The sequence below is a fragment of the Patiria miniata genome, unplaced genomic scaffold (genome assembly GCF_015706575.1).
Source record: "Patiria miniata isolate m_02_andy unplaced genomic scaffold, ASM1570657v1 HiC_scaffold_7, whole genome shotgun sequence".
NCBI classification, from domain to species: domain Eukaryota; kingdom Metazoa; phylum Echinodermata; class Asteroidea; order Valvatida; family Asterinidae; genus Patiria; species Patiria miniata.
In genome coordinates this window covers 23992818-24014036 of record NW_024037074.1, presented here as the reverse complement: position 1 = coordinate 24014036, position 21219 = coordinate 23992818, and the positions used below count along the sequence as shown (strand labels likewise).

The 21219-nt window shown below is 43.3% G+C and overlaps 1 protein-coding gene across 2 annotated transcripts in view; it reads right to left on the bottom strand.

Moving 5' to 3' along the window:
- The window catches only part of LOC119744640, a 43555-nt gene extending 22586 nt beyond the window's left edge, over nt 1-20969 (bottom strand). The window contains exons 1-14 of one of the 2 annotated variants that reach the window (XM_038220687.1): nt 20713-20969; nt 19352-19533; nt 16966-18436; nt 16299-16441; nt 14969-15171; nt 14099-14206; nt 10673-10813; nt 9628-9796; nt 8559-8843; nt 6992-7246; nt 5763-6084; nt 5007-5169; nt 1901-4098; nt 265-475 (exon numbers count right to left, since the gene is read on the bottom strand). In XM_038220687.1, coding sequence (XP_038076615.1) covers nt 265-475; nt 1901-4098; nt 5007-5169; nt 5763-6084; nt 6992-7246; nt 8559-8843; nt 9628-9796; nt 10673-10813; nt 14099-14206; nt 14969-15171; nt 16299-16441; nt 16966-18436; nt 19352-19423 — 5741 coding nt within the window. In that variant the 5' untranslated portion in view covers nt 19424-19533; nt 20713-20969. The remainder of the gene's footprint in view (nt 1-264; nt 476-1900; nt 4099-5006; nt 5170-5762; nt 6085-6991; nt 7247-8558; nt 8844-9627; nt 9797-10672; nt 10814-14098; nt 14207-14968; nt 15172-16298; nt 16442-16965; nt 18437-19351; nt 19534-20712) is intronic. The other variant, XM_038220688.1, reaches the window with a different exon arrangement.
- Between the last annotated feature and the right edge of the window lie 250 nt (nt 20970-21219).

Below are 21219 nucleotides of genomic sequence, written 5' to 3'. Positions count from 1 at the left end.
ATGGTTGAATGTACAACTTGAGAGAAGTTTGAAGATGCACAAAGAAAATTCACAAACTCTTAAAGATCAACTTGGTTCTGAAAATTTTTGCTCAGCATGTTTGGACGATCGAGTGTATTTACCATAACTTTGAATGAAATATTGTTGGTTCTTTCCAGAGCTACACTTCTCATTTCACATGGTATACGCAAAAGCTTTGCCCCAAGTTATACTACTAAGCAAGTCCAGTAAAACTGATCAAAGAGGAAAGTAATTCATACTCACTTCATCTTCTTGGCTAGGCTGGCCAGCTTCTGATGTCGGAGGGTCACTGCCGTGGCTTCGCTCAGGTAGTAAGCCGCCTTGATTGGGTCCCTGTCACCACAGCAGGCGGCCAGCAGCTGACACACACGGCGATACAGGAGGGCGGGGGCACGGTGACGCACCTGGGTATTCATTTGCTCCAGGGTGGAGATAATCGAGGCCAGATTGGTGTCTGTAAAAGTTGAGAAAAGAAAAGGTGTGAATACAAACTCTTTTAGGTGAGTGCGTTTGATTACTTCCCCTCCCCCAGCTTACTCGCGCCTGGCTCCTCGCGTGATGACAGACATGCACAGTGGAGCTCAAACAAACGATTTCGGGTAAACTTTCGTGCAAAAGTGGAAAGTTGAATTTTGACATGATACAGGCTGCATCTGAATCAACTGTCTAGAGCTAGGTCTAGGTCCACGCCCATTGAAAATACGCGGGGACGCGCTGACAATAGACGTAGCCGTAGCTCTGGAAGCCTGTTTCTGAAAAAAAAAATGCAACCTGACACCACTTCAGCGGTTCGTGTACAAACTCTATGGAGATTCAAGAAAAAGTATTTCCTAACAAAATTGGAAATGTTTCTCAGTCCCAAATTCACGTCTTATCGTCATTTTTCAATGAATGAACTTCATTGAGATGATTATGAACTTAAAAAGTGGCATCAGGTTGCAACATTTTTCCCGCCCGTTGGCAGCCATGTTGGCAGCCATGTTTATTGCCTTATGGGATACTTTTCCAAGTAACCGGCTCGGCGAGTCGGTCACTTGGGCCAGGCTCGAGTAAGCGCGAGAGGTAAATCGAATGCTGTCGCGCTTGCACGAGTAAGCGCGGGGAAGTAATCGAACGCACTCGGTATAAATGCAAAATTAGCTTGGACTGAAATGGTGCATCAAGTTTGTTTTTTTTAAGTGGGGTAAGGCACGAGTAATGGTAGAGATTGGGGAAGGGGCTAGGAGTCTAATTTGGGCTTTGGGCCTGTTCCAAATAAAAGAAGTTTAAATATCAGATAATCCTCCCTCTCTGGCTAGCAAATTGAGCAAAGTAATTCCAGTAGTCAAAATCAATCAAGTTACTCTTACTAACTGTTAAGAGCTCCCTATTAACATAAAGCAGAATTGGCTGGCTGTGGCCATTTATTTAACTTGATACAGCTACATGTAGGTTTTGACTGCAGGATATTGATATGCCAGCTGTACCCACCAGTTAGTTGCTTTTGTCTGTTGATAGAATTTGAATTGTCACAGTGCCTACAAGAAATGAGATCTGACCATTGGTGACAAGCCTCTGTATAAAGCCATTAGCAGGGGAACAGGCTTGATATTTTGTCTGTCTGTTACTGCAGGAGGGTTGATTAATAGAGATGCACACTTTTTTGTGTGTGGCATGTTCAATACGAAGATTTCTTCGATGCAACTACAACTGATTAAGTATTGAACATTCACACTTTCGAGAAAATCCATACTCAAAGGTAAGAGAAATGTGATCGGATGCTTGTTTTGCGATTGTAATTCTGTTAAACTCTGAACAACAAGGGGCACATCTTTCAGCTGAAGGCTTCTTGAGCAAATTAAAAAGAGAAAAACAGAAATGATCAACTTTTTCCCCTGACCTGGGTTGATTAATCCAGATTGAGCCTTTCCAGACTGTGCAGGTTGGTGTGTCTTTTTCCTAGTTGACTCAGCATCTACCGCGGTGTTCTTTGTTCCCCTTAACACCTCCGTATCCTCCACGATACACCGTTCACCAGTCTTCCTTCTCGATGCCGCAGGTTTTCTGGCTGTTTTCCGACGAATGTTGATGGCGCTTTTTGATTCGTCTGAGTCCGAGTCGCACCCTGCACGCGGGATTTCGATCTCATCCAGATCTTGGAGGACAAGGGAGGTACCATTGGGGAGAGGGTTCAGGGTGGGGATGTTCCTAGAAAATTGGTTGGTTTCAAAGTCAAAACGTAGGTCACTAAGGTTAGGGCTTTGGAGGGATGGTGGGTGCATCTTAACCGGGGATTCAAGCTCTAGGGAGGTTGAGAGGAGATCCTGAAGTATATCATCGCTGACCCGGGTCACGACCTCTGACCGCAAATTCTCTGTGTTGGGTTTCCGGCCACGGCGCGATCGTGACGTCGATGGTTCAGATGGTTCTGTGTCCGTTGGTTTGGGTTTCCGACCCCGCCTAGGTTTAGCCGTGCTGTCTTCGCTTACTCCTGTTGGTTGTTTAGATTTCCTTGAAGGTTTTGATGAAGCAGGTTCCTCCTGTAAGTCTTCAGTTTCAAGTGGATTTGGTAAGTTCTCAGAATCCAGATTGATCCTCACCGATTTTTTGGCCGTCCGTCTCTTTGATCCCGTGGCGGTCTTGCAGTTCTTTGTCTCTATTTCCTCTTCGAAAACCTCATCAACATCCGAATCGAACAAATTGATGATCTTCGCGTTGCGTTTAGCAGTGGTCTTTGCACTTCTGCAGGGTCTCCCTCGTGTTCCTTTCTTCTTGGTCTCAGAGGGGCTTGGCTCATCAAAATCGAAAGCGCTCAGTGCGGCCGAATTGAGAGGTGTTACTTCATCCTGGACAACTTTCTTGGCAGGTCTTTTCTTCCTCACGCTGAACATCAGGGCTCCTTTCTTGGAACTCAACCCTAGATTATGTGGTGTTGCTTTGGTCACTTGCCGCTGCTTCTTAGTACTTTTGGCAGAGCAAACCGCCATGTTCGGGACACCGTTAGAATCATCATCATCATCGCTGATATCACAAAAGATACCAGGCTCAGTCACTTTATCAGAGCGTTTCCGAGAGACCTCAGGTCTGTGCATTCTTTCAGAGAACACCGAGTCTTGAAACTGTGCCAGGCGCTTGCTGACTTGCTTCCCCAGGTGCAGTTGGTCAAACTGCGATGCAAGATCTTCTTCGGGAGCCTGTACGTCCTTGTGATGTTTACTGCTGGACTGCAAATCCCACATTGAGAATATTAGATCGCTGATTGTTGTATTGGTTCGTTGAGACTTAAGTTCTAGTGTGACAAGGATTTCATAAAACTGCAACCACGCTTTGGGAATACTTTCATCGGTGGATTGTTCCAAGCCTCTCTTGATGGTCCGTTCAGCTTCTGAAAGACTGCTGTTCAGCAAAGTCAGCCTTGCAATGCATGCATGAATCTCGGTGGCTGTTTCAGGATGCATATTGAATTGATCAGGGCTACTCTGCTTAGACTTGGGCCGTTTCACCTCCTTTCCTTTAGTCTGTTTTACAGATCCTACATTCTGCAAACAGGAGCAACTCTTGCACAGGAGTACCTGGGATTTCTTTGAGCTCCATGCTGCCGCATCCAGACCCACTTGAAGATTCGTAAGGGCTTGGCTGACTTCACCCTGAAGTTCAAGACACTGGGCTCTCCGTAAGAACGACGAGACTTCCTGTACGTGGAGGGATACATCGCAGCAGGATGCACAGAAGCAGTCCGAAGGGTGGGTGTGGTAACCAGGTAGCTTGACAGTTTGAGTTTTCAGAGAAGGGGATGAGGTGGTGTCAGTGTCTCCAAGGAATGTCCCTCTTGAGGAACACTCCGCCGAGATGGAGATCCTCTTGGTCCTGATGAAGTTGTCATCATTGTCATCCTCATCAGTCTCCACGTGGGTATCCGACCCATGCTTGTTCTTCTTGTCCTGGGCATCTACCGATGTGTTGTCGCGCCGTCTCAGTTGAGATGCCTTCTCTGGGAGGTGAAGGACCTGCTGGACCGCAGAGAGGCTGGCGAGGCAGTCTTCCTCCTGACCGCACTGGGTGTGCAGGTTGGAGAGCTGGAGTAGAAAAGCGACGGACCTGTGATTGAAAGAAAAAGAATTTGAAGACAAATTCACACAAATAATAAGCTGCGGCTCTACAATTAAACAACTTTTTTTGTGCCATACTCGTACATGCGCATAGTGCATACATTTCAATTTACGTTTTTTTGTGTGAATGGAAACAATTTAGGCCTACTGTCTGACACCCTGTCAGGTTTCAAAGATTTGACAAAGGAGAGAGGCACAGCTTTTACAAAGATCTTCTCCCTGGCAGAATTAATGAAATGTTGGGAAAGCTTGAGAAGTCAATGGCAAAAGTAGCATCCATGCATTGTGTACCGGTATGTTCAGCCCAATACAGACCAAGCAACCTTAAGATTTTTTTTTTGTGTGGGTGGGGGGGGGGGGGGGGGAGGTGGGGTGGTGTGCAAGCGCCGTTGCATGACGTCATCAAACTGACTATTTCTGTTTGCTGCCCTCATTGACACATTTTTTGCATTCTGAGTATTGTAGTAGTAGACACATACTAACAATGTCACCTTTTTTCTCATAAATGCGGGAGAGAGAAATAACATTTCAATAGGCCTTTTCCTAGGGTTACAAAGCACTCAGAAAATGACCAAGAAAATACAACAATGAGGAGGGTTTCAGGTGTAATAATGGACAAGTCCCCACAGAATTTTTTTTTTTGGTAAGGCAAAGTGACTGAGCTTTCACATATTTCAACAAGCTCGACGTACTTCTTGTTTCATTTCAGAGCTGTTATGAAGGTATTACAAGCAATCATAAAGTCAGTCACAAATCACCTAGTCTGACATCAAATGGCAAGATATTCTGTGGTAAGGCATTCCGTTTTACTTTTTCATCTTCTCTTACTTGTGATTTGACTTGTGATTGACTTGATTAAAACTGTGCAAAGATAAAAAATAGATTTTTGAGTGAAACCTTCTGGGCAGCATGAACTTGTCTGCGAGTACGAGGCCCTCCTTGAGATAACTCTTAGCCTCCCTGGTGCATCCTTGCTCCATGTACAGACTGCCCACGTCGTACAGAGACTGCAGCACGCTGGCCAGCACCGTCCACTGGTTGAACTCTATGTCGTTCCAGCCTGCAAGAGGGAGAACACAAATGAATACCCTGTTCTCATTTTGTAAGATTTGTTTCCTGTTAGGCAGCTTTGAATAAACAGAACAAACAAGCTCAATCAGATCTCGGAAGCTGCGGGCCACCGAATTCGTGTTCACCTTATTTTGACCTTTGACCCCATAGCTGTAGGTCAGATGAAGAGGTCACCATGGACATTTTTTTTAATGTTTGACCAAGGCCAACATGTTGACAGTGCTACTTTTGCCATCTTTGAGCTTATTAGAAATTTGACGTTATCTTGACCTTGACCCATGATGACCTTTGATCCCAGTTTGGTCATGTGACATGCTGGGGCTGGGCTACTGATACTTTTGACAAAGTTTGGTTGAGATTGGTCAAAATATGTAGGAGCAATAGACAATGTCAACGTTTGTTACTAACTAAACTAACCAACTAACGTGCGGACTAACGCAGAGACATGCTGATTTGCTGAGCTGCTACCTGCAGCTAAAAATCTTGAAACTTCCGCAACCATATATAAGTATAAAGCCATATAAAATTATGAAACCAGAGCCACATGCATATTACATCTTGGTAAAAACCAGTAATTTTCACCTGAATCATTGCCTACAGCGGCCAGCTTGAACCCGTCTCCTTGCACGCTCTGCTCGCTGCCAAACACCGCCTCGCCCAGCACCAACCTGCCCACCCCCATCTGGAGCCGCATGGCTTCCGCCCGGAGCTCCAGGGGCGAGAGGTCGTCGGGGATGAGGTCGCGGCGTACCGACACATCCTGGGATCGCTCCGTGGGTGGGCGCAGCAGGTAGAGGGCCTGGAGGTGCTTGAGGGAGGCGTTCCGGAGGTAGGACTGACGGGAACGGCGCTTGTGGCCGTGGATCCGGAGGGCTTTCCCCAGGAGTGTTTCAAAATCTCCAATCTGGAAATGAATTACAAAACAATCCTTGAATGAATGTGCAAAACAATCCTTTATCCGCTGTGTGATTTGGTTTTGCCTTACTGCACAGGAATAGTAAGCAATTTATTTAAAGCTTTTCCAACTGACCAGTCTTAATAGAAAGACAAGATCAAAAACCTCTGTATAATAGAGAGTTAAACCTTGTTCTATAAGACCCTTCAATAAGGTTCAAATTTTGCCTTCGTAAGCAAATACGTTACCAAATACGTTTCAAAACGAGTGAAGCCAGATCACTTAAAATGCCAAAAAACACAACCATCGTTTTAAAGTTTTTGTGATCCACGGATCACAAAAAGGTAAGTGTTCTTTCAGCAAAACGAAAACGAATCACATAGGGATGTGTGTGAATTGTTTGCTGAAAGAACGCACACCTTTTTTTGTGATCCATGGACAGAACTTTAAAGCAGTGGTTGTATTTAAAATTACGTAACTTGAAAAGTACATAAGTGATTTGAATGATTCTTGTACTAAAAGAAAGCTTATGAATTGGGCTTTCATCTCCTAGATGTTGAAAGTGCTACATGCAGAACTTCACTAAAACAATAGTCCCGACATTTGGTTTTTTTTGTTTTTTTACTCATCCTGTACATGCAACTCTTAAATATTCCATCGCAACTCATCCAACGCCGATTCAAGCAAGAAACTGTTCAAATGAACAGTGACAAGGAAATTCATCGGATACTTCTGACCGGACTTCTGATTTACTTGTGACTGCACTTGTAAGAGACATATGATGAACCAGACCACAACAACGACACAGCACTCCAGTGCACAGTACTTTTTTTCACTGTTTGGAAATACCCTGGGTAAAGAAATATAACAAATAAATTTAAAAATAGGTTAAAAAATTCACAGGCAGTGCACATACCTTGCGAGCGGCGAGCATAACATAGCACTTAGTGATCGTGAACGCAGCTTCCAATCCCGTCCCTTCGTCACCATCAGGCACCGCCTTCCCCATCAGAGTCTGGGCACGGGCAAGCAGACTCTCAGCCTCCTGGAAGGCTCCCAGGCGACACAGTGCTTGGATGATCTGACAGTAGGCCAGGATGGTATCCTCGTTGGATGAGGTAGCGGTGGACAGGAGGGCCAGGAGGTTCAAGGCTTGGACTTGCTGGATAGGCTGTAGAGTGTATTTTCAAACAAATTGTCAGATTTCATGTATAAGATTTGAGGCTTTGCATGGTGGAGTATCGGTATCGTTTCGGTTTGCGGTAACACCATGTGGTAATAACTACTGCTTAGAAGATATTTAGTTCTGAAAAGAACTTGTCCTGCTTATTATCAACTTCGCTAAGTAGTTTTTTTTTTTCTGATAAGAACAGTCCTGCTGTTAGTTCTAAATGAAATTGTCTTTGCTCTCAACGTTTCGACTAGCCTGCTCTAGTCATCGTCAGGAGACAAAGACAAGTTCGTTTAGAACTTACAGCAGGACTGTTCTTATCAGAACAAAAAACTACTTAGCGAAGTTGATAATAAGCAGGACAAGTTCTTTTCCGAACTAAATATTTCTCTAAGCAGTAGTTATTACCACATGGTGTTACCGCAAACCGAAAGATTTCATGTAGTTTTTTTACTTGCAGTAAATTAATTTCTGCTTACAATAAACGAATGCTTTTTAACTGTAGCAGAAACTTATGGTCGAGTGGTGAGAAGTCTGCACTAGTAAGCAGGAGGTCGTGGGTTCAAGTCCTACTTGATTAATACAAAGTATACAGTGTTTATAATTGCGTCGGTGAAGGCAAAACGCAACATTGAATTTCCATGCGTATGGAAAATCTCTGATTTGTATGACATAAGGCAAACAAAATTGTGTTGCTCTCATCCTACAGACCCAAAAATCTGGTAATCTCTGGGTTTTTTTTTTTCCATTTTTTTCCACTTGAAAAAATATATACAAACTTTAACCTTACCATTACTGTTTCTTTGTAATGCCATAATTTTTCATTTCGTTACAAAATGTACATACCTATATGGTAGTACAGCTCACATTTACCGTATTTTGTTATGTGTAACTGAGGCTGAGGCTTGGGGCATACATTGTGTACATGTGTACATTGTATACATGCACACAGTGTAGTTGGCATGTAGCCTTAGAAACGTTTCGAGGACGTTGGTAGACGTGAACTGGTAACCGAATGTAATAGAAGAAGGTGCAGACCTATATGTGATCTATGTATACCTCCCCCCCCCCAAAAAAAAACCCAACCAACCGACCCTCCTCATATTTTTCATTTGACAGCAACACAACAATTTTTTTTGGCCTAATGGTGATACAAATCAATGCATTAATGCAAGGCTTATTGTGTCTATAAGTTGCCTTTGCATGTCATAGTAGTCTCCTGACTTATTCAAATTGAAAGAGTCTGGTGACTAGTTCAAATTAAACTAAACTTGATTCCCCGCAACCACTGATCATGACTCAAATCCCTTACCCTGTCGGCCAGTTCGCACAGCGAGGCAGCCACCTTCAGGCAGTAACCTGTGGAGGATGGATCGTTGAACATGGACTGGTTGCAGCCGTCTGCGGTCATGAGGTCGCTCCAGATGTCCAGGGCCCGGTCCAGCGGCTCGGTGGCCGCATGCTCGGCTGCTAAGGTGTAGGAGGTGGACGGGACGTAGCTGGAGGCTTTGTCCTTCTTGGCGGTGGGTGCTTCGAGGGACTCTGGTTGGACGGGATCTTCTTTGGTGCTGGGGAACTGGGAGGTGATGTAAGTTGCCTGGCGATGGTAGAAGACATAAGCACCATGTTGAACAAAATGCAGTACAACATCAATATGGACTTTTGCGTGACAGTACTAGTGGTGTACATTAACGGGGAGTACAGGAGCCGGGTACCCTATTGAAGTAAAACACGGGTGCCCTGGTGCCCGCAAAAGAAAGCCACCCCAAAATTCAAATCCTGGAAGTTGTCTGAAGGGCTTCACAGCTTTACAGTGTAAACTGCAACTTTCGCAACTGTCATCTGTCGCATATTAAATTGCACATAAATCTAAAATCTGTTTTGGTTTTCCATCTAGCCTGGTTTTTTATTTTAAAGATTCTGCACAAATGGCATTCAAAACCTTTCTTTTTCATTGTCTGAGAAGTTACCAAGTAAATTGCAAAGTTGGTTACAGGTACCCGATCCCATAATCTGGAACCTGTTCCTGACATCAGCGGTCGGGTACTCGGGCACCCAGTTCTGATGCACAATACCGACTCTTGCATAAGGTTTCAAAAAATCATTTTCATCTTTTCCCCCCCCCCCCAAGATTTAAAAGTTGAACAAAGAAACTGACTAGAGGGGGCTAGAACCTGCGACCTCCGGAATACTGAACCGGTGCTCTACCATTCAAGTATCCAGCTCTATGTTGGCTGTTCCCCATTTTGTCAATGTCTTTGTTCAAAGGCACAAGTCAGGAGCTGTGTGCCCGTATATGCCACGTAGCTAGGGATCACGCCCAAAGTCACAATCCTAGCAAAAATAAGCAATCCAGTCATTTTTTTTTCAAGTCGGCTGACCTGATTTGCCTCGCTCTGGCAGATGTACAACCAGAAGTGGGCCGTGGCGAGCAAATCAAACACCACCAGGTAGTCTTTGCTGCTCTGCTCCTGTTGCTGCTGCTGCAGGAAGTCTTGGGCCAGGTCCTCCAGAAGGTGAAGCGCCTCTTTGCAGCAGTCAACGGGAGAGCTGGAAACAATGTCAAGTTATAAACAGTGACCACTCTTCACAATAATGTTTACTTTGTTTGATTTCACGTCGAAGAATAGCGCAATATTACCCAAACTACCAATACACCATAAATGAAATCGGGTCATTATATAAATTTGGGGTCCACTTTTTTTCTCCTGTCCCTGTTACATCTGATGTCTATGATTTTGTAATTCTGAAACACTTGTTAACGCATTCGTCCTCCAAGAGTGATTATGCAAAATACCCACCCAACAAACAAGAAATTATTGAAGTCATTCTTAATGATGATTGAATGAATAATACCGGAGTAATACCAGAGTCTTATTTAGCGCACGTATCTACCAACAACTAGGTACTCAAGGCGCTGGTAATTATGTCTATTTTTAAAGACAGGTAAATGAAGTTTCATGAGAAATATGAGACTTATTATGTAGCACCTTTATAAAGGGTATACAAGGTAATGTGGCGCATATTGCAGCCACTGCCAGAAACACCGGGGCAAACCCCTTCTCTTAAGTGTTACTGGGTTCTTTAACGTGCATTACACAACACACGGGACCTACGGCTTTACGTCCCATCCGAAGGACGAAGCAATAATGGTAAAGTGCCTTGCTCAAGAGCACAAGCACCATGTTCCCCATCAGGATTCAAACCCATGTACCACGGCACACGAGTCGAACACCGTAACCATTGGACCACAGCACCCCACAGCAAATTATGAAGTACTAAAGTTAACAGGGACAGAAAAATTGTCATACTTTGGACCCTAAATGTGCTATCCACAAATGCTTGGAAATTAAATGAGTAATGCAAAAATGAACAAGAGAACAAATTATCTTAAGATACTTAGAGAACATTGTAATTTGAGTGTACCAGTCAGTGTCCAGTGTGCCATCTCGGAGTAGCTGGGCCTGCTCAATGTGGGCGTGTGCTCGGTGCAGTCTCATCTTGTCATCGCTGTACAGGCTGAGTAGATCACACACTACGGCGTATTGCTCTACGGTGGTATCATATCTGGGCAGAAAGAACAAGGGTAGAAATTATATTTATTACACTTCATAAAAGTAGGAACGTTTGAAGTCGGGTCAAATTTGTTACATGATTATTTCATTTTCCGGAATAAATTTGCATGAATATATTTCTTTCGTTAATTTAATAACTGCAATTATACTAGTTTTTCTTTGTCACTTTATTAAGGTTAACCAGCTGAACCCAGTCAGAAAAAGCGGGACCTTTCACTTAGCTACATTCAACCACTTGTTGCCGGGGTTATTTTTGGTCGAAAAACACCGTTTTTGAAAAAGACAAGATATATCGGCCAATTTTTTTTTAATCAAGCACCACAAATACTGACTCTCGAGAGTAATATGTACATGGTGTGTTAAAAACTGACGGGAACCACTGACGTGTATACATGTCCACCGACGGAGACGCAGGGAAAGCTTGACGATTTAACCCGTCACCCGCCCCTGTGAATGTATATTGCCAGATCGTGTTTACACGTCCTCCGACATTAACTGGTTCAAAAAGTTTGGCAAGTCATTACATGTCTTCACTTATAGAACAATCTTGCACAATCAAACAAAAAAAATACCAAAAGAAATTCAACTAAATGGTGCTACTTCATCCTCAACCCCTGACAGCAAAGCTACTGACCTGCTGAATCTATTAACAAGAATACAACAGCAAGGGTTCTACAGGGTGAGTAAAAAAAAAGGAAACCCAAATGTCGGGACTATTGTTTTTGATAGTGAAGTTCTGCATGTAGCACTTTCAAGATCTACGATATGAAAGCCCAATTCATAAACTTTGTTGTAGTACAAGAATCATTCAAATCACTCATGTACTTTTCAAGTGATAGAATTTTAAACACAACCACTGTTTTAAGATTCTGTCCACGGATCACAGAAAGGTTTGGTGTTCTTTCAGCAAAACGAAAACAAATCACACACCATAGGGATGTGTGTGAATTGTTTTCGTTTTGCTGAAAGAACACACACCTTTTTTGTGATCCGTGGACAGAACTTTAAAATGGTGGTTGTGTTTAAAATTCCGTAACTTGAAAAGTACATGAGTGATTTGAATGATTCTTGTACTAAAAGAAAGCTTATGAATTGGGCTTTCATATCCTATATTTTCAAAGTGCTACATGAAGAACTTCACTAAAACAATAGTCCTGACATTTCTTTTTTTTTACTCACCCTGTATTATTCACTTTTCAGATGAACAGCGTTAAAGGTAGGGGAGATCATTTGTCATTTGTGCATTTTTTTTGTGAAGTAACAAAAATGCTCAAAATTTAAAGACGGGTTGTTGTCAACTAACCTGATGAAGTTTTAGCTCAGTGAATGATGTATATATTCCAAGAAAATTCTAGGATCTCGTTTTCAATTCAAAAGTTGGGGAGTCATGTTTTGAATTGCGCCCGAAATCAGCATCCGAGACACGTTCTTGTTCAGCCGATTGCAGCTGCGCGATGTCATGCACTGAAACAGCGAAATAACAGCAACCTTGTGCAGGTGTGTGTCGTGTCAACGCTTGAGAGCACCCATTCACGGATTTGCCAAATTACAAACCCAACTTCAAACTACCAACGGAAATTTCTCAAAATGCGTCACTTGACACGTCTTTGGAAATTGCCTTCTTTCATTGTCTTCTTCAAAATGACAGCATGCCAGAAGGAATACTTTCACAGGGAGTTTAGTGCCATGACTATGTTTAATCACTATATGTATCTCATTTTGTCAGTTCCTTTTTCGACAGCTGCAAATGACCTACTCTACCTTTAAACGGAAATTGCCCATTGTTGGATTCTGCTGCAAGTCGTATTAACCAGGGTATGGTAACAATTTCTATCTAGGTTAATCAATTCAGAACACAACCATTTTGCAAGCAATTTGTAGTCCATCCAGTTAAATGCTTTGTCAAACTAATGAAATAAATTCAATGGCACATTCTGTGAACTCGTTGAAATGCACAACCTTTTCATCCCAATCACCGTATTCAGCTTGGCACAATGTGCTAATGTTGATTACGACCAATAAAACTCAAACTGTCACAATGGTCATGCGTCCTCCGGAACAAAAAACCTGAGGTATTTCAATTTTTGCGGATCGCCCCCATTGTTCAAATTTCTTTTCCGATGCTTTTCACATGATGAAGTGTCTCACAGGCTATTAAAAAATAGTACAATGTTGGAGGCAGATATGCGCAATAAAGGGGATTACTAACAAATTGAGAAAAGTGATGTCTTCTAATTTGTAAAAAGGTGATCCATCGTCATGGGAAAAGAGAGTTCGCTTCTGAATAGGACTTAGATGAATTATACATGCTGACGGGTGGTGTGTGATCAATCACAGATGAATGGGGGTGGGGGACGGAAGGAGGGATTACAATTAAATATGAATGACAGAGGTGCCGGCGATTCCATAGATGAAATAATCATCGTCACCGGTGGAATACTACTGATTCATTCACAACTTGATGAATCAGCCAGGGCTGCTTTGATGAGCTGTCTTGAAATCCTCGTCTTTTGTAAGGTTTGCAATTTGTGCAAAGACTTACGAATTCAATCGAACGGGTTGTACTTTGTACTAACTGCGGGCAGTAACATTGCCCACTTTGGAGGTTACGCACGAGTGAATGCACTTTAGTGAATGTACTTTTGTCGTGATGCACTAATGTTGGTGAATTATTTTTATGCCAAAAGTGCCAATTAGCCTATGGGTAAGGCCGCCATAATAGAAGGCTGCTATTTGGTTCCGGTAAATATTTTAGAAGACTTTACCCAATTAAAACAGCGCACCTCTTATTGTGTCGGCCATACCTCAAATAGGCTCGTCTTAAATGTGTCACAGAATGTTCCAGTCAATTGGCACATGGAAATTCAATTTGCCTGTGTATATGTTTACCGGACAACCTCGTGAAACATGCTCCACTTTATCCACAACATTATACAGATTACCAGAATCAGCAAAGTTTTCAATATCTGCGTTTTTCGGGATTTTTTTTCAGCAGAAAAATCATAATTGTAGGACTGATTTCTACGTCAACAAAGAATCCCATTCTCATTTTATGTAAGGGTCAGGCATGAGAATGAATTGTGCAAAAAAGGGAAAAAGATGTGAATTCAGGCAAAAATGCCCCCAAAACAGGCTCAAAATAAATAAAAACGCGGAAATTTGGGCCAAAACCCCCAGGAATTCCTGTTAAAACAAGAAGATTCTCATGCCTGAAGGGTCCATCAAGTTGCCACAGTTACACTCGTATTATGTCAGCAAATAGACTTATTATTGGTACCTTTGTGCTTTGTAGATGCTGAGTTCCTGTTCAAGCAGCCTGGAGACAAGACTACAGCTCTCGTCCGAGATGGTTCCCTCCATTTCCTGAATGGCATCAAACAGGGTCCTGCATGAAGCAAAGAGGAAGGAGAACAATGGTCACGTAAGGAGGGCAAGACGTGTAGTGCGGTGTCCTCAGATGGAAAACACCTGTTATTCCTGTGCTTATCCTTATGGAAACAGGTGGTATTCTCCGAGTGGAGGCTTCTTCAAAGGATTTCACAACTCTCATTGTAATGAAACCAGTTGAAAAGGTGTTTTCAGTATACAAATATTGAGTGGCTCAGAGTGGAATGGGAGGAATATTATCGCAAGGTAAAAGCTGGACTTTTCCATTTCACAAGACGAAGTCGAGTGAAAATGAAAAGTCCAGATTTTACCGAGCGATCATATTCCTCCCATTTCACAATTTAAAGCCACTCAATATTTGTTTTATATATAAGACAGATCCTTGTCTCGTGATTTACAGTTACATGTAAAATGAACTTCTATTCAATACAAAATTGGTGGAAAATGTATTTCTCTCTTCCAAACCACCCCTTCATGAAATGTTTCAACCCGACTCTGTAGCTACTGGCTCTTGGGAACGTTCCAAGCGTTCCCACTTTGGAGACGTTCCCTTACAATGACCCAAAGACTCATAGTAATTTTTCAATTTGCTGCCACGAAAGTTGAGATGCATTCAACCCATTGAAAGTTTCCGTAAATCATTCAGCCATCACAAGTTACAATGTCATATTCATCATAAGTTAAAAACATAATAATCATACTGCTTTGTTAAATCGATCCCTATGTAAAAAAACTCCATATTTTACAAAATTCACATCACCTTGTTCTGAGCTGTTCGTCCTCTGCACTTTTCACAATATCTCTCTTGGCTTTGACCCAGTACTCTACGGGAGTGGTCAGCTGATCTGTCAGGTGACTGGCGTGGGCCCAGAGGTAGGTCACGGCTGTCTGCATGGCCTCGCGGTGCCGGCCAGCCTTTCGTTGGCAGTCAACCAGGAGTTCGTACTTGCTTGGCAGCTGGACCTAAGAAGAAAATAGGAAATAAAAAGAAGGGTTTCACAAAACACAGAGATCACTTTTCGACTCTGCAGTCGAGCTTCCTGGTGCTAGGTTAAGACCAAAGGTCTCAAAGCGCTTCACAATAATTACCCCTGTTCATCAGGCCATGAGACCATTTTTCTGCAGCAGCTCGAGATCAGCGCCATCTGGTCTCTATCCTCACAGTTACCCATTCATACTCCTGGGTACAGAGAGGCAATTGTGGTAAACTGTCTTGCCCAAGAACACAAGCGCCATTTTCCCTGTCAAGGTTTGAACCTAAGTACCACGGCACATGCGTCCAACACTGTTATCATTTTCTATGATGCAATACTGCACAACACACTTTAGAAACATCTTCAATAAAACCACTGACCACATACAAATTTAAAGAGCGTAATTCAAGGAGCCATAAAACTGCCAATATCTTGTTTACAAAAGTGGCCCCAAACTGTTAGAAAGTACAAACTTGGAATATTTTGAAAAATATTCAGTTCATTGAAAGAAATGTGGATATTTACTATTTCCATTTAAGACCCTAACTCTCTAAGCCTTTTTGCGAGGATATAGCCTCAATCCTGCAAAATCCTCCAATTGGCCTCATGGAGAAATAGCATAATAGCCTCAATCCTGCAAATTCCTCCATTGTTTCTTGAATATATGGTCCATGGAGGGGTGACAACTGCCTGAATTCTGCAAAATCCTGCAGCAGTGACTGTCAATATGTTGAGGCTTGGCCAGTGACATCCTGAGCAGTACGGTGGATTTCAAGCATAATTCAGGCCTATATTTATGCATGGCTGAGCAAAAACAACACAAGATCCGGCCCAAGACCTTGATAAAGTGCATCCTACGAAATCAGTAACGCACTTTTGCCATGTAACCTCAATCCTCCAAATTCCTCCACTTTGGCAAAGAGGATTTTGAAGGATTCAGGGCAGTAAGGGTTAAAGAGTGTGATTCAAGGAGCCATAACACCTCCAATTTCTTGTTTGCAAAAGTGGCCCCAAATTGTTAGAAAGTCCACACTTAAAATATTTTGAAAAATATTCAGTTCATTGAAAGAAATGTGGATATTTACTATTTCCATTTAAGGAATATTCCTTTCATACCTTGTTGACTTTTTCCTCATCCATAAGTTCCTTTGTAACACACCATACCTGCAGTTGCTCACAGGCCACGCTCAACAGTGGGACAGCGTCTAAGTACCATTTCTTCCTGTAGCACATTAGGCCCAGGTTATATGCATTGGTCCCTGCAGAAAAAAATAGACCAAAAAATGACAGTTTGGGGGCCTACATGTACTTTGTGAGACCTCCGGAACACGATAACATCACTATAAAAACTAAGCCATCCAATCCTGTGCTGGTTAACGTTTCCCGATTGTGTATATTCAAGGACAGCCATAATCCTCTGTAGGCAACTTGTGGGAATTTTTCGTTAACATTCAAATTTCTATAACTTGTTTTGTCAGCTTGAATCATTCAGTAGTCCATAAAATTGTGTATACTAACAAAGATTTTAGGTTGTAAACTTCATAGTTTGCTTTAGAAGTTGGCAATCATTAAGTTGGGACCCTGTTCCATATAAAAGAACGAAATGACTCGCACGTGTCCTACTGCTAAAATGGGGAAGCGTGTCACATTTTTCTAAATAAAAAAAAAGTAAGAAGTAACTTCTTACACCATGTAAGAAGTAACTAGAGCAAACTAAAAACACAGAGGGGTCTGAAACATGATGAATGCCTAAGATCAACTACAACAACAACAACAAACCCACCTAACCACCTGTGCTCATTGTTTGATAAGGCTCCCCCTGCTCCACTGGACACCTCCTCAATGACAGCCTTGGTTCTCTGGCAAACACTCAGTGCATCCTCTGTCATCCTCCTGGCCGCTGCTTCGGTGTGGTCCATTCGATTCAGCAGGAGGACGGACATGAGGTTGAGCACTGCCAGCTGTCTGTTGACTGCCTTCTGGAGCGACATCCTCTGCTGTTTGCCCTTGCCAGCAGACGACTCCTTGGCCGTGCTGCAGGTGGTCTGCAGGTGCTCTCTCTGCACCTGGAGCAGGTCCACCAGGAGCTTCAAGGCGGCATCCACTGATGGAACCAGCTCCTCAGATACCGCGGTTGGAGAGGGGCTTCCCGACCTACCTTGCTGGCTAGAAGCGCCCTCAAACCTCTTTTTGAAGAACTCTAGAGCCTCCACGAGGCAATGGACAGCCTTAAAATCAGGATCCCCCTGTTCGAGTATCTTGGAGATGCTACTCACTACACCCTCAATTCTCTCTTTGATAGTCCCAACCAGATCTCCTGGCTTTTGGGACTTGGACCTCTTCGCAGTTTTGGAGGCATCCGATGACGAAAGTCTTCTCATGCAGAGGGTAGTTTCAATCATGCTGACTGCAGCAATGTAAAGTTTCTGGGAATGTCTGCTACACTTGCTGACGATAATCTCTTGGAGTTTTTCATGCAGGGTCAGGGCTTCTTCGGGTCTCTTGAGATGACTACAACGCTTTGCAAACTGGAGACTCAGTTCAAACAGGGAAGACAGAAGCTCTGATGCCTCCTCTGGTTGCAGTTCCCGATTTTTCTTGGTGTCTCCTAGGTTGTTGAGCAAGGTGTCCAAGATACTTTGAAGGAACTCAAGCACTTGATTATTCTCATCCAGAGAGTTGTTGCTGGCTCGGTCAAACTCGGCAATGGCCCGGAGAGCTCTCTCGACCACCCAGGAGACTTCGTAGCTTGTCAGCATCAAGAAGGCGAGCGACTGTGACCGGACATCCAGCACCACCATGTGTTTAGTGGCCGCCTGCTTGGAGGAGTGCTCCAGGTCCACGCAGGCCTTCCAGAGCTGGTTGAAGGCCTGCTTGCACACCGTGTCGTACTCGTTATCGATGCTGTCCCCAGTGACAAAGTTATGCCGACACAGGCTGAGATGCTCGTGCAGATTCCTTGCAAACGCCGTGGCGTCTGCGACCAGTCCCTTGGCCATACTCTGCACCACCATGTGAAACAGCAGCTTCTCCAACGACAGCGGCACCATCTTGGTGTGTTTCCGGGCCTTGCGGATGCACTGGTAGCTCCTGTTTGCAATGCGGATAATCCCTATGATGGTGGCATGGCCGGTCTTGAGGACCGTCAACTGCTGCACACAGGCGCGGAGAACTTTCATCGAGTATAACCCATACTTTGCCGCCAGTTCCTGCGATGGGCTGGTCTTGTGCCGCAGGATAGGAGCCAAGTAAACCTGAGGACAGTCAAAGCAATGAATGACCAACAAATTCCAACAATTTTGCATGCTGGCTCACAATTCTAAATGGCCATACATTGTGTCTTTGGGCATGCCACTTTACCCCCACTTGCCACTCTCCACCCAGGAGTAAATAGGTACTGGCATTAGCTGGGGAGTAACCTGCAATGGACTGGCATCCCATCCAGGGGGAATAGAAATATTCTCAGTCGTTTCATGCCACTGAAATCAGAGATAAACACCGGTATGATGGGCCATATTGGCTCAAGAATCACGACAGATCTTACTTTTACTTTTTGATTATAAACATTCATCTACAAGACTACACATATTCTACCAGCACATCTTTATGCTGTGTGTTCAATTTTTCAATTTTTGTTCGACAAGACTGCACTTAGCCCTAACCTTCCTCAATCCTCCTAAGTCCTCCAGGCGGTTTTGGAGGATTTGGGAGGACTGAGGCTGAATGTAACATACAATTTTGGAGGACTGAACATGTACATTCAGTATCAGTTGATTTTGGAGAATTTAGGCTGAATGGTATTTGAAGAAGAGGAGGACTTTAGAGAACTGAGGCTGAATGCATTTTGAGAGGCAGGGCTGTTGGACGATTTTGAAGGATTGAGGCAGTGGGCATCCTTCATTTGCAGACAAGTGCACAATTTTGAAAGATTTTGGAAGATCGAGTATGGTACCTAGCAAAAAGGGCCAAGGGGATTACGGTTAATCCTCATTCTCCAAACCCTCCAAAATCAAACACTATGAAGGATGTTGAACCATAAACCCTGACACCATGACTTTACATGAGGCACAACATCCCACTCTTGTCAAGCACAAAAAGGTGCTCATGTTTTACTGCACACTGTTGGATTTCAAAGGATCCAGGAAGCTCCTAACAAAATTGCACCTTACCTCTAAATCTCTGAGCAAGGGCTCAACATCGGTACTGCTCTTTATACATTGGAGTAGTCGCTCCCCCTCCATGATACGGGATGTGAGTGCACCAAACACCTGTTACAATAAATTGGTTCTAGGGACATCAAAGCCCATCTTGTTCATCAAGATGAGATCTCATCGATCTGGTCACTCTTTGTCTGCAAGGGACAAAAATAAATGAGAGACATTTCCTGTGTATTAGTAATGAGCTTTGAAACACTTTATGGTGTGATATCTCAAAGGTTGGTTTGCAAATATATGCGTGAGGGCGCACTACACCCCGAGGATTACTAAAGAAAAGCAACAGCTGCCGAGCCGCGCCGTGCGACTGACAGCAAACATTTTGACCAGCAGGTCACGCATTACACCCATTACCAGCATGCACTGCGGTTATGTCACCATGTTCGAATTTTAGTTACACTCAAACGTGTACAAGCGAGCCTAAAAATGTCCAATCGCACGGCCATGACGGCACCAACCATAAACCATAATCGTACATTTCTACCCCAAGAAACTGTTCAAAATTTAAAAAAAAACGGTATCATAGAATTGAGAGAAGTCAACTTTAGGTAGGTTGAACCACCGCCACGGACATTGGTGGCGCTATTTTTATGCCCAAAATGACCAAACTTTTTGTGACCGCTTTTTTGAAATGGTTTGACATGGAACATACAGGGGTACTTTCTCCGAGCTCCAAACATCAATAAAAGAGAATTACAGGGTGTAGTTGACCTTAGAAAGTTTGGTTTGATATAAAATCACATTGCTCCCAAAAAGTTGTGGATTCCCCAAAACAGCAATGTCGTTATTTGTGTGTAAATTTCCCATACGTTTGTACACGTAAATTAAATTTTTTGTGACCGCCTTTTTTGAAAAGGTTTGACATGTAATATCACATACAGGGATACTTTCCCTTAGCTCCAAACATCAATAAAAGAGAATTGCAGGGTGTAGTTGACCTTAGGCTTAGAAAGTTGGTTTGTTATAAAATCACATTGCCGAAAAAAGTTGTGGATTCCCCAAAACAGCGATGCCGTTATTTGTGTGTAAATTTCCCATACGTTTGTACACATAAATCAACTGACGTGTTCACATTTATTTCAGCCAAATTGAGCGTCATTTTTAGGCCAAAAAAATAATTTAAAATTGCAATAATTTCAGAACTGCTAATTCAGGTTGAAAAGACATTTTGGAATGATAAAAATCAATCTTGACTCTCTAATTTGACCAAACTAAACAGGGGCCCGGAACTACTACACAACCTCCACGTCATGCATGTTGACCAGAAAATTAGTCAGCACCGTACCACTACGGGCAGACTCAGTCGTCGCACGTACCCACCGGACGACGTGAACTTGCCGACTTGCGACATCCAAAACAAGCTCTCTACAAGCGCTTCAGGCTCAAGCGTCTTTTATCTGGAAACGCGAAAGTAAAATGCTACGGTCAGACGGTCAAAACTGCCTCCTTGCACCCTGATAATACAGAGATACGTCAGAACAATCGTGTTATATCTGTACTCTTTCATGTATTTTGCGCCGTGCGAAATTAAAATGATGATCTTTAAAATGGCCGCCAGAAGAATTGCAAATTGATAAAAATAATACAGTGAATGTGATTGGTCAACGATGGAAGCATATCGTAATCTGGCCAATGACAAATTGTCTAATATCGTCCTTCGGGCCAAGTGCTTAATCGCCCCAATGTTGGTGATAGTCAGGTAGCCAATCACAATGTACGATAGTAAATGTGGGAGGAAGGCAGGGCTTTGACCATACAAACTGCTTGGCGCGCAGTATGCACGGAACGAATGCATACGTAACGTACGGTAGTCTCGTCTCGTC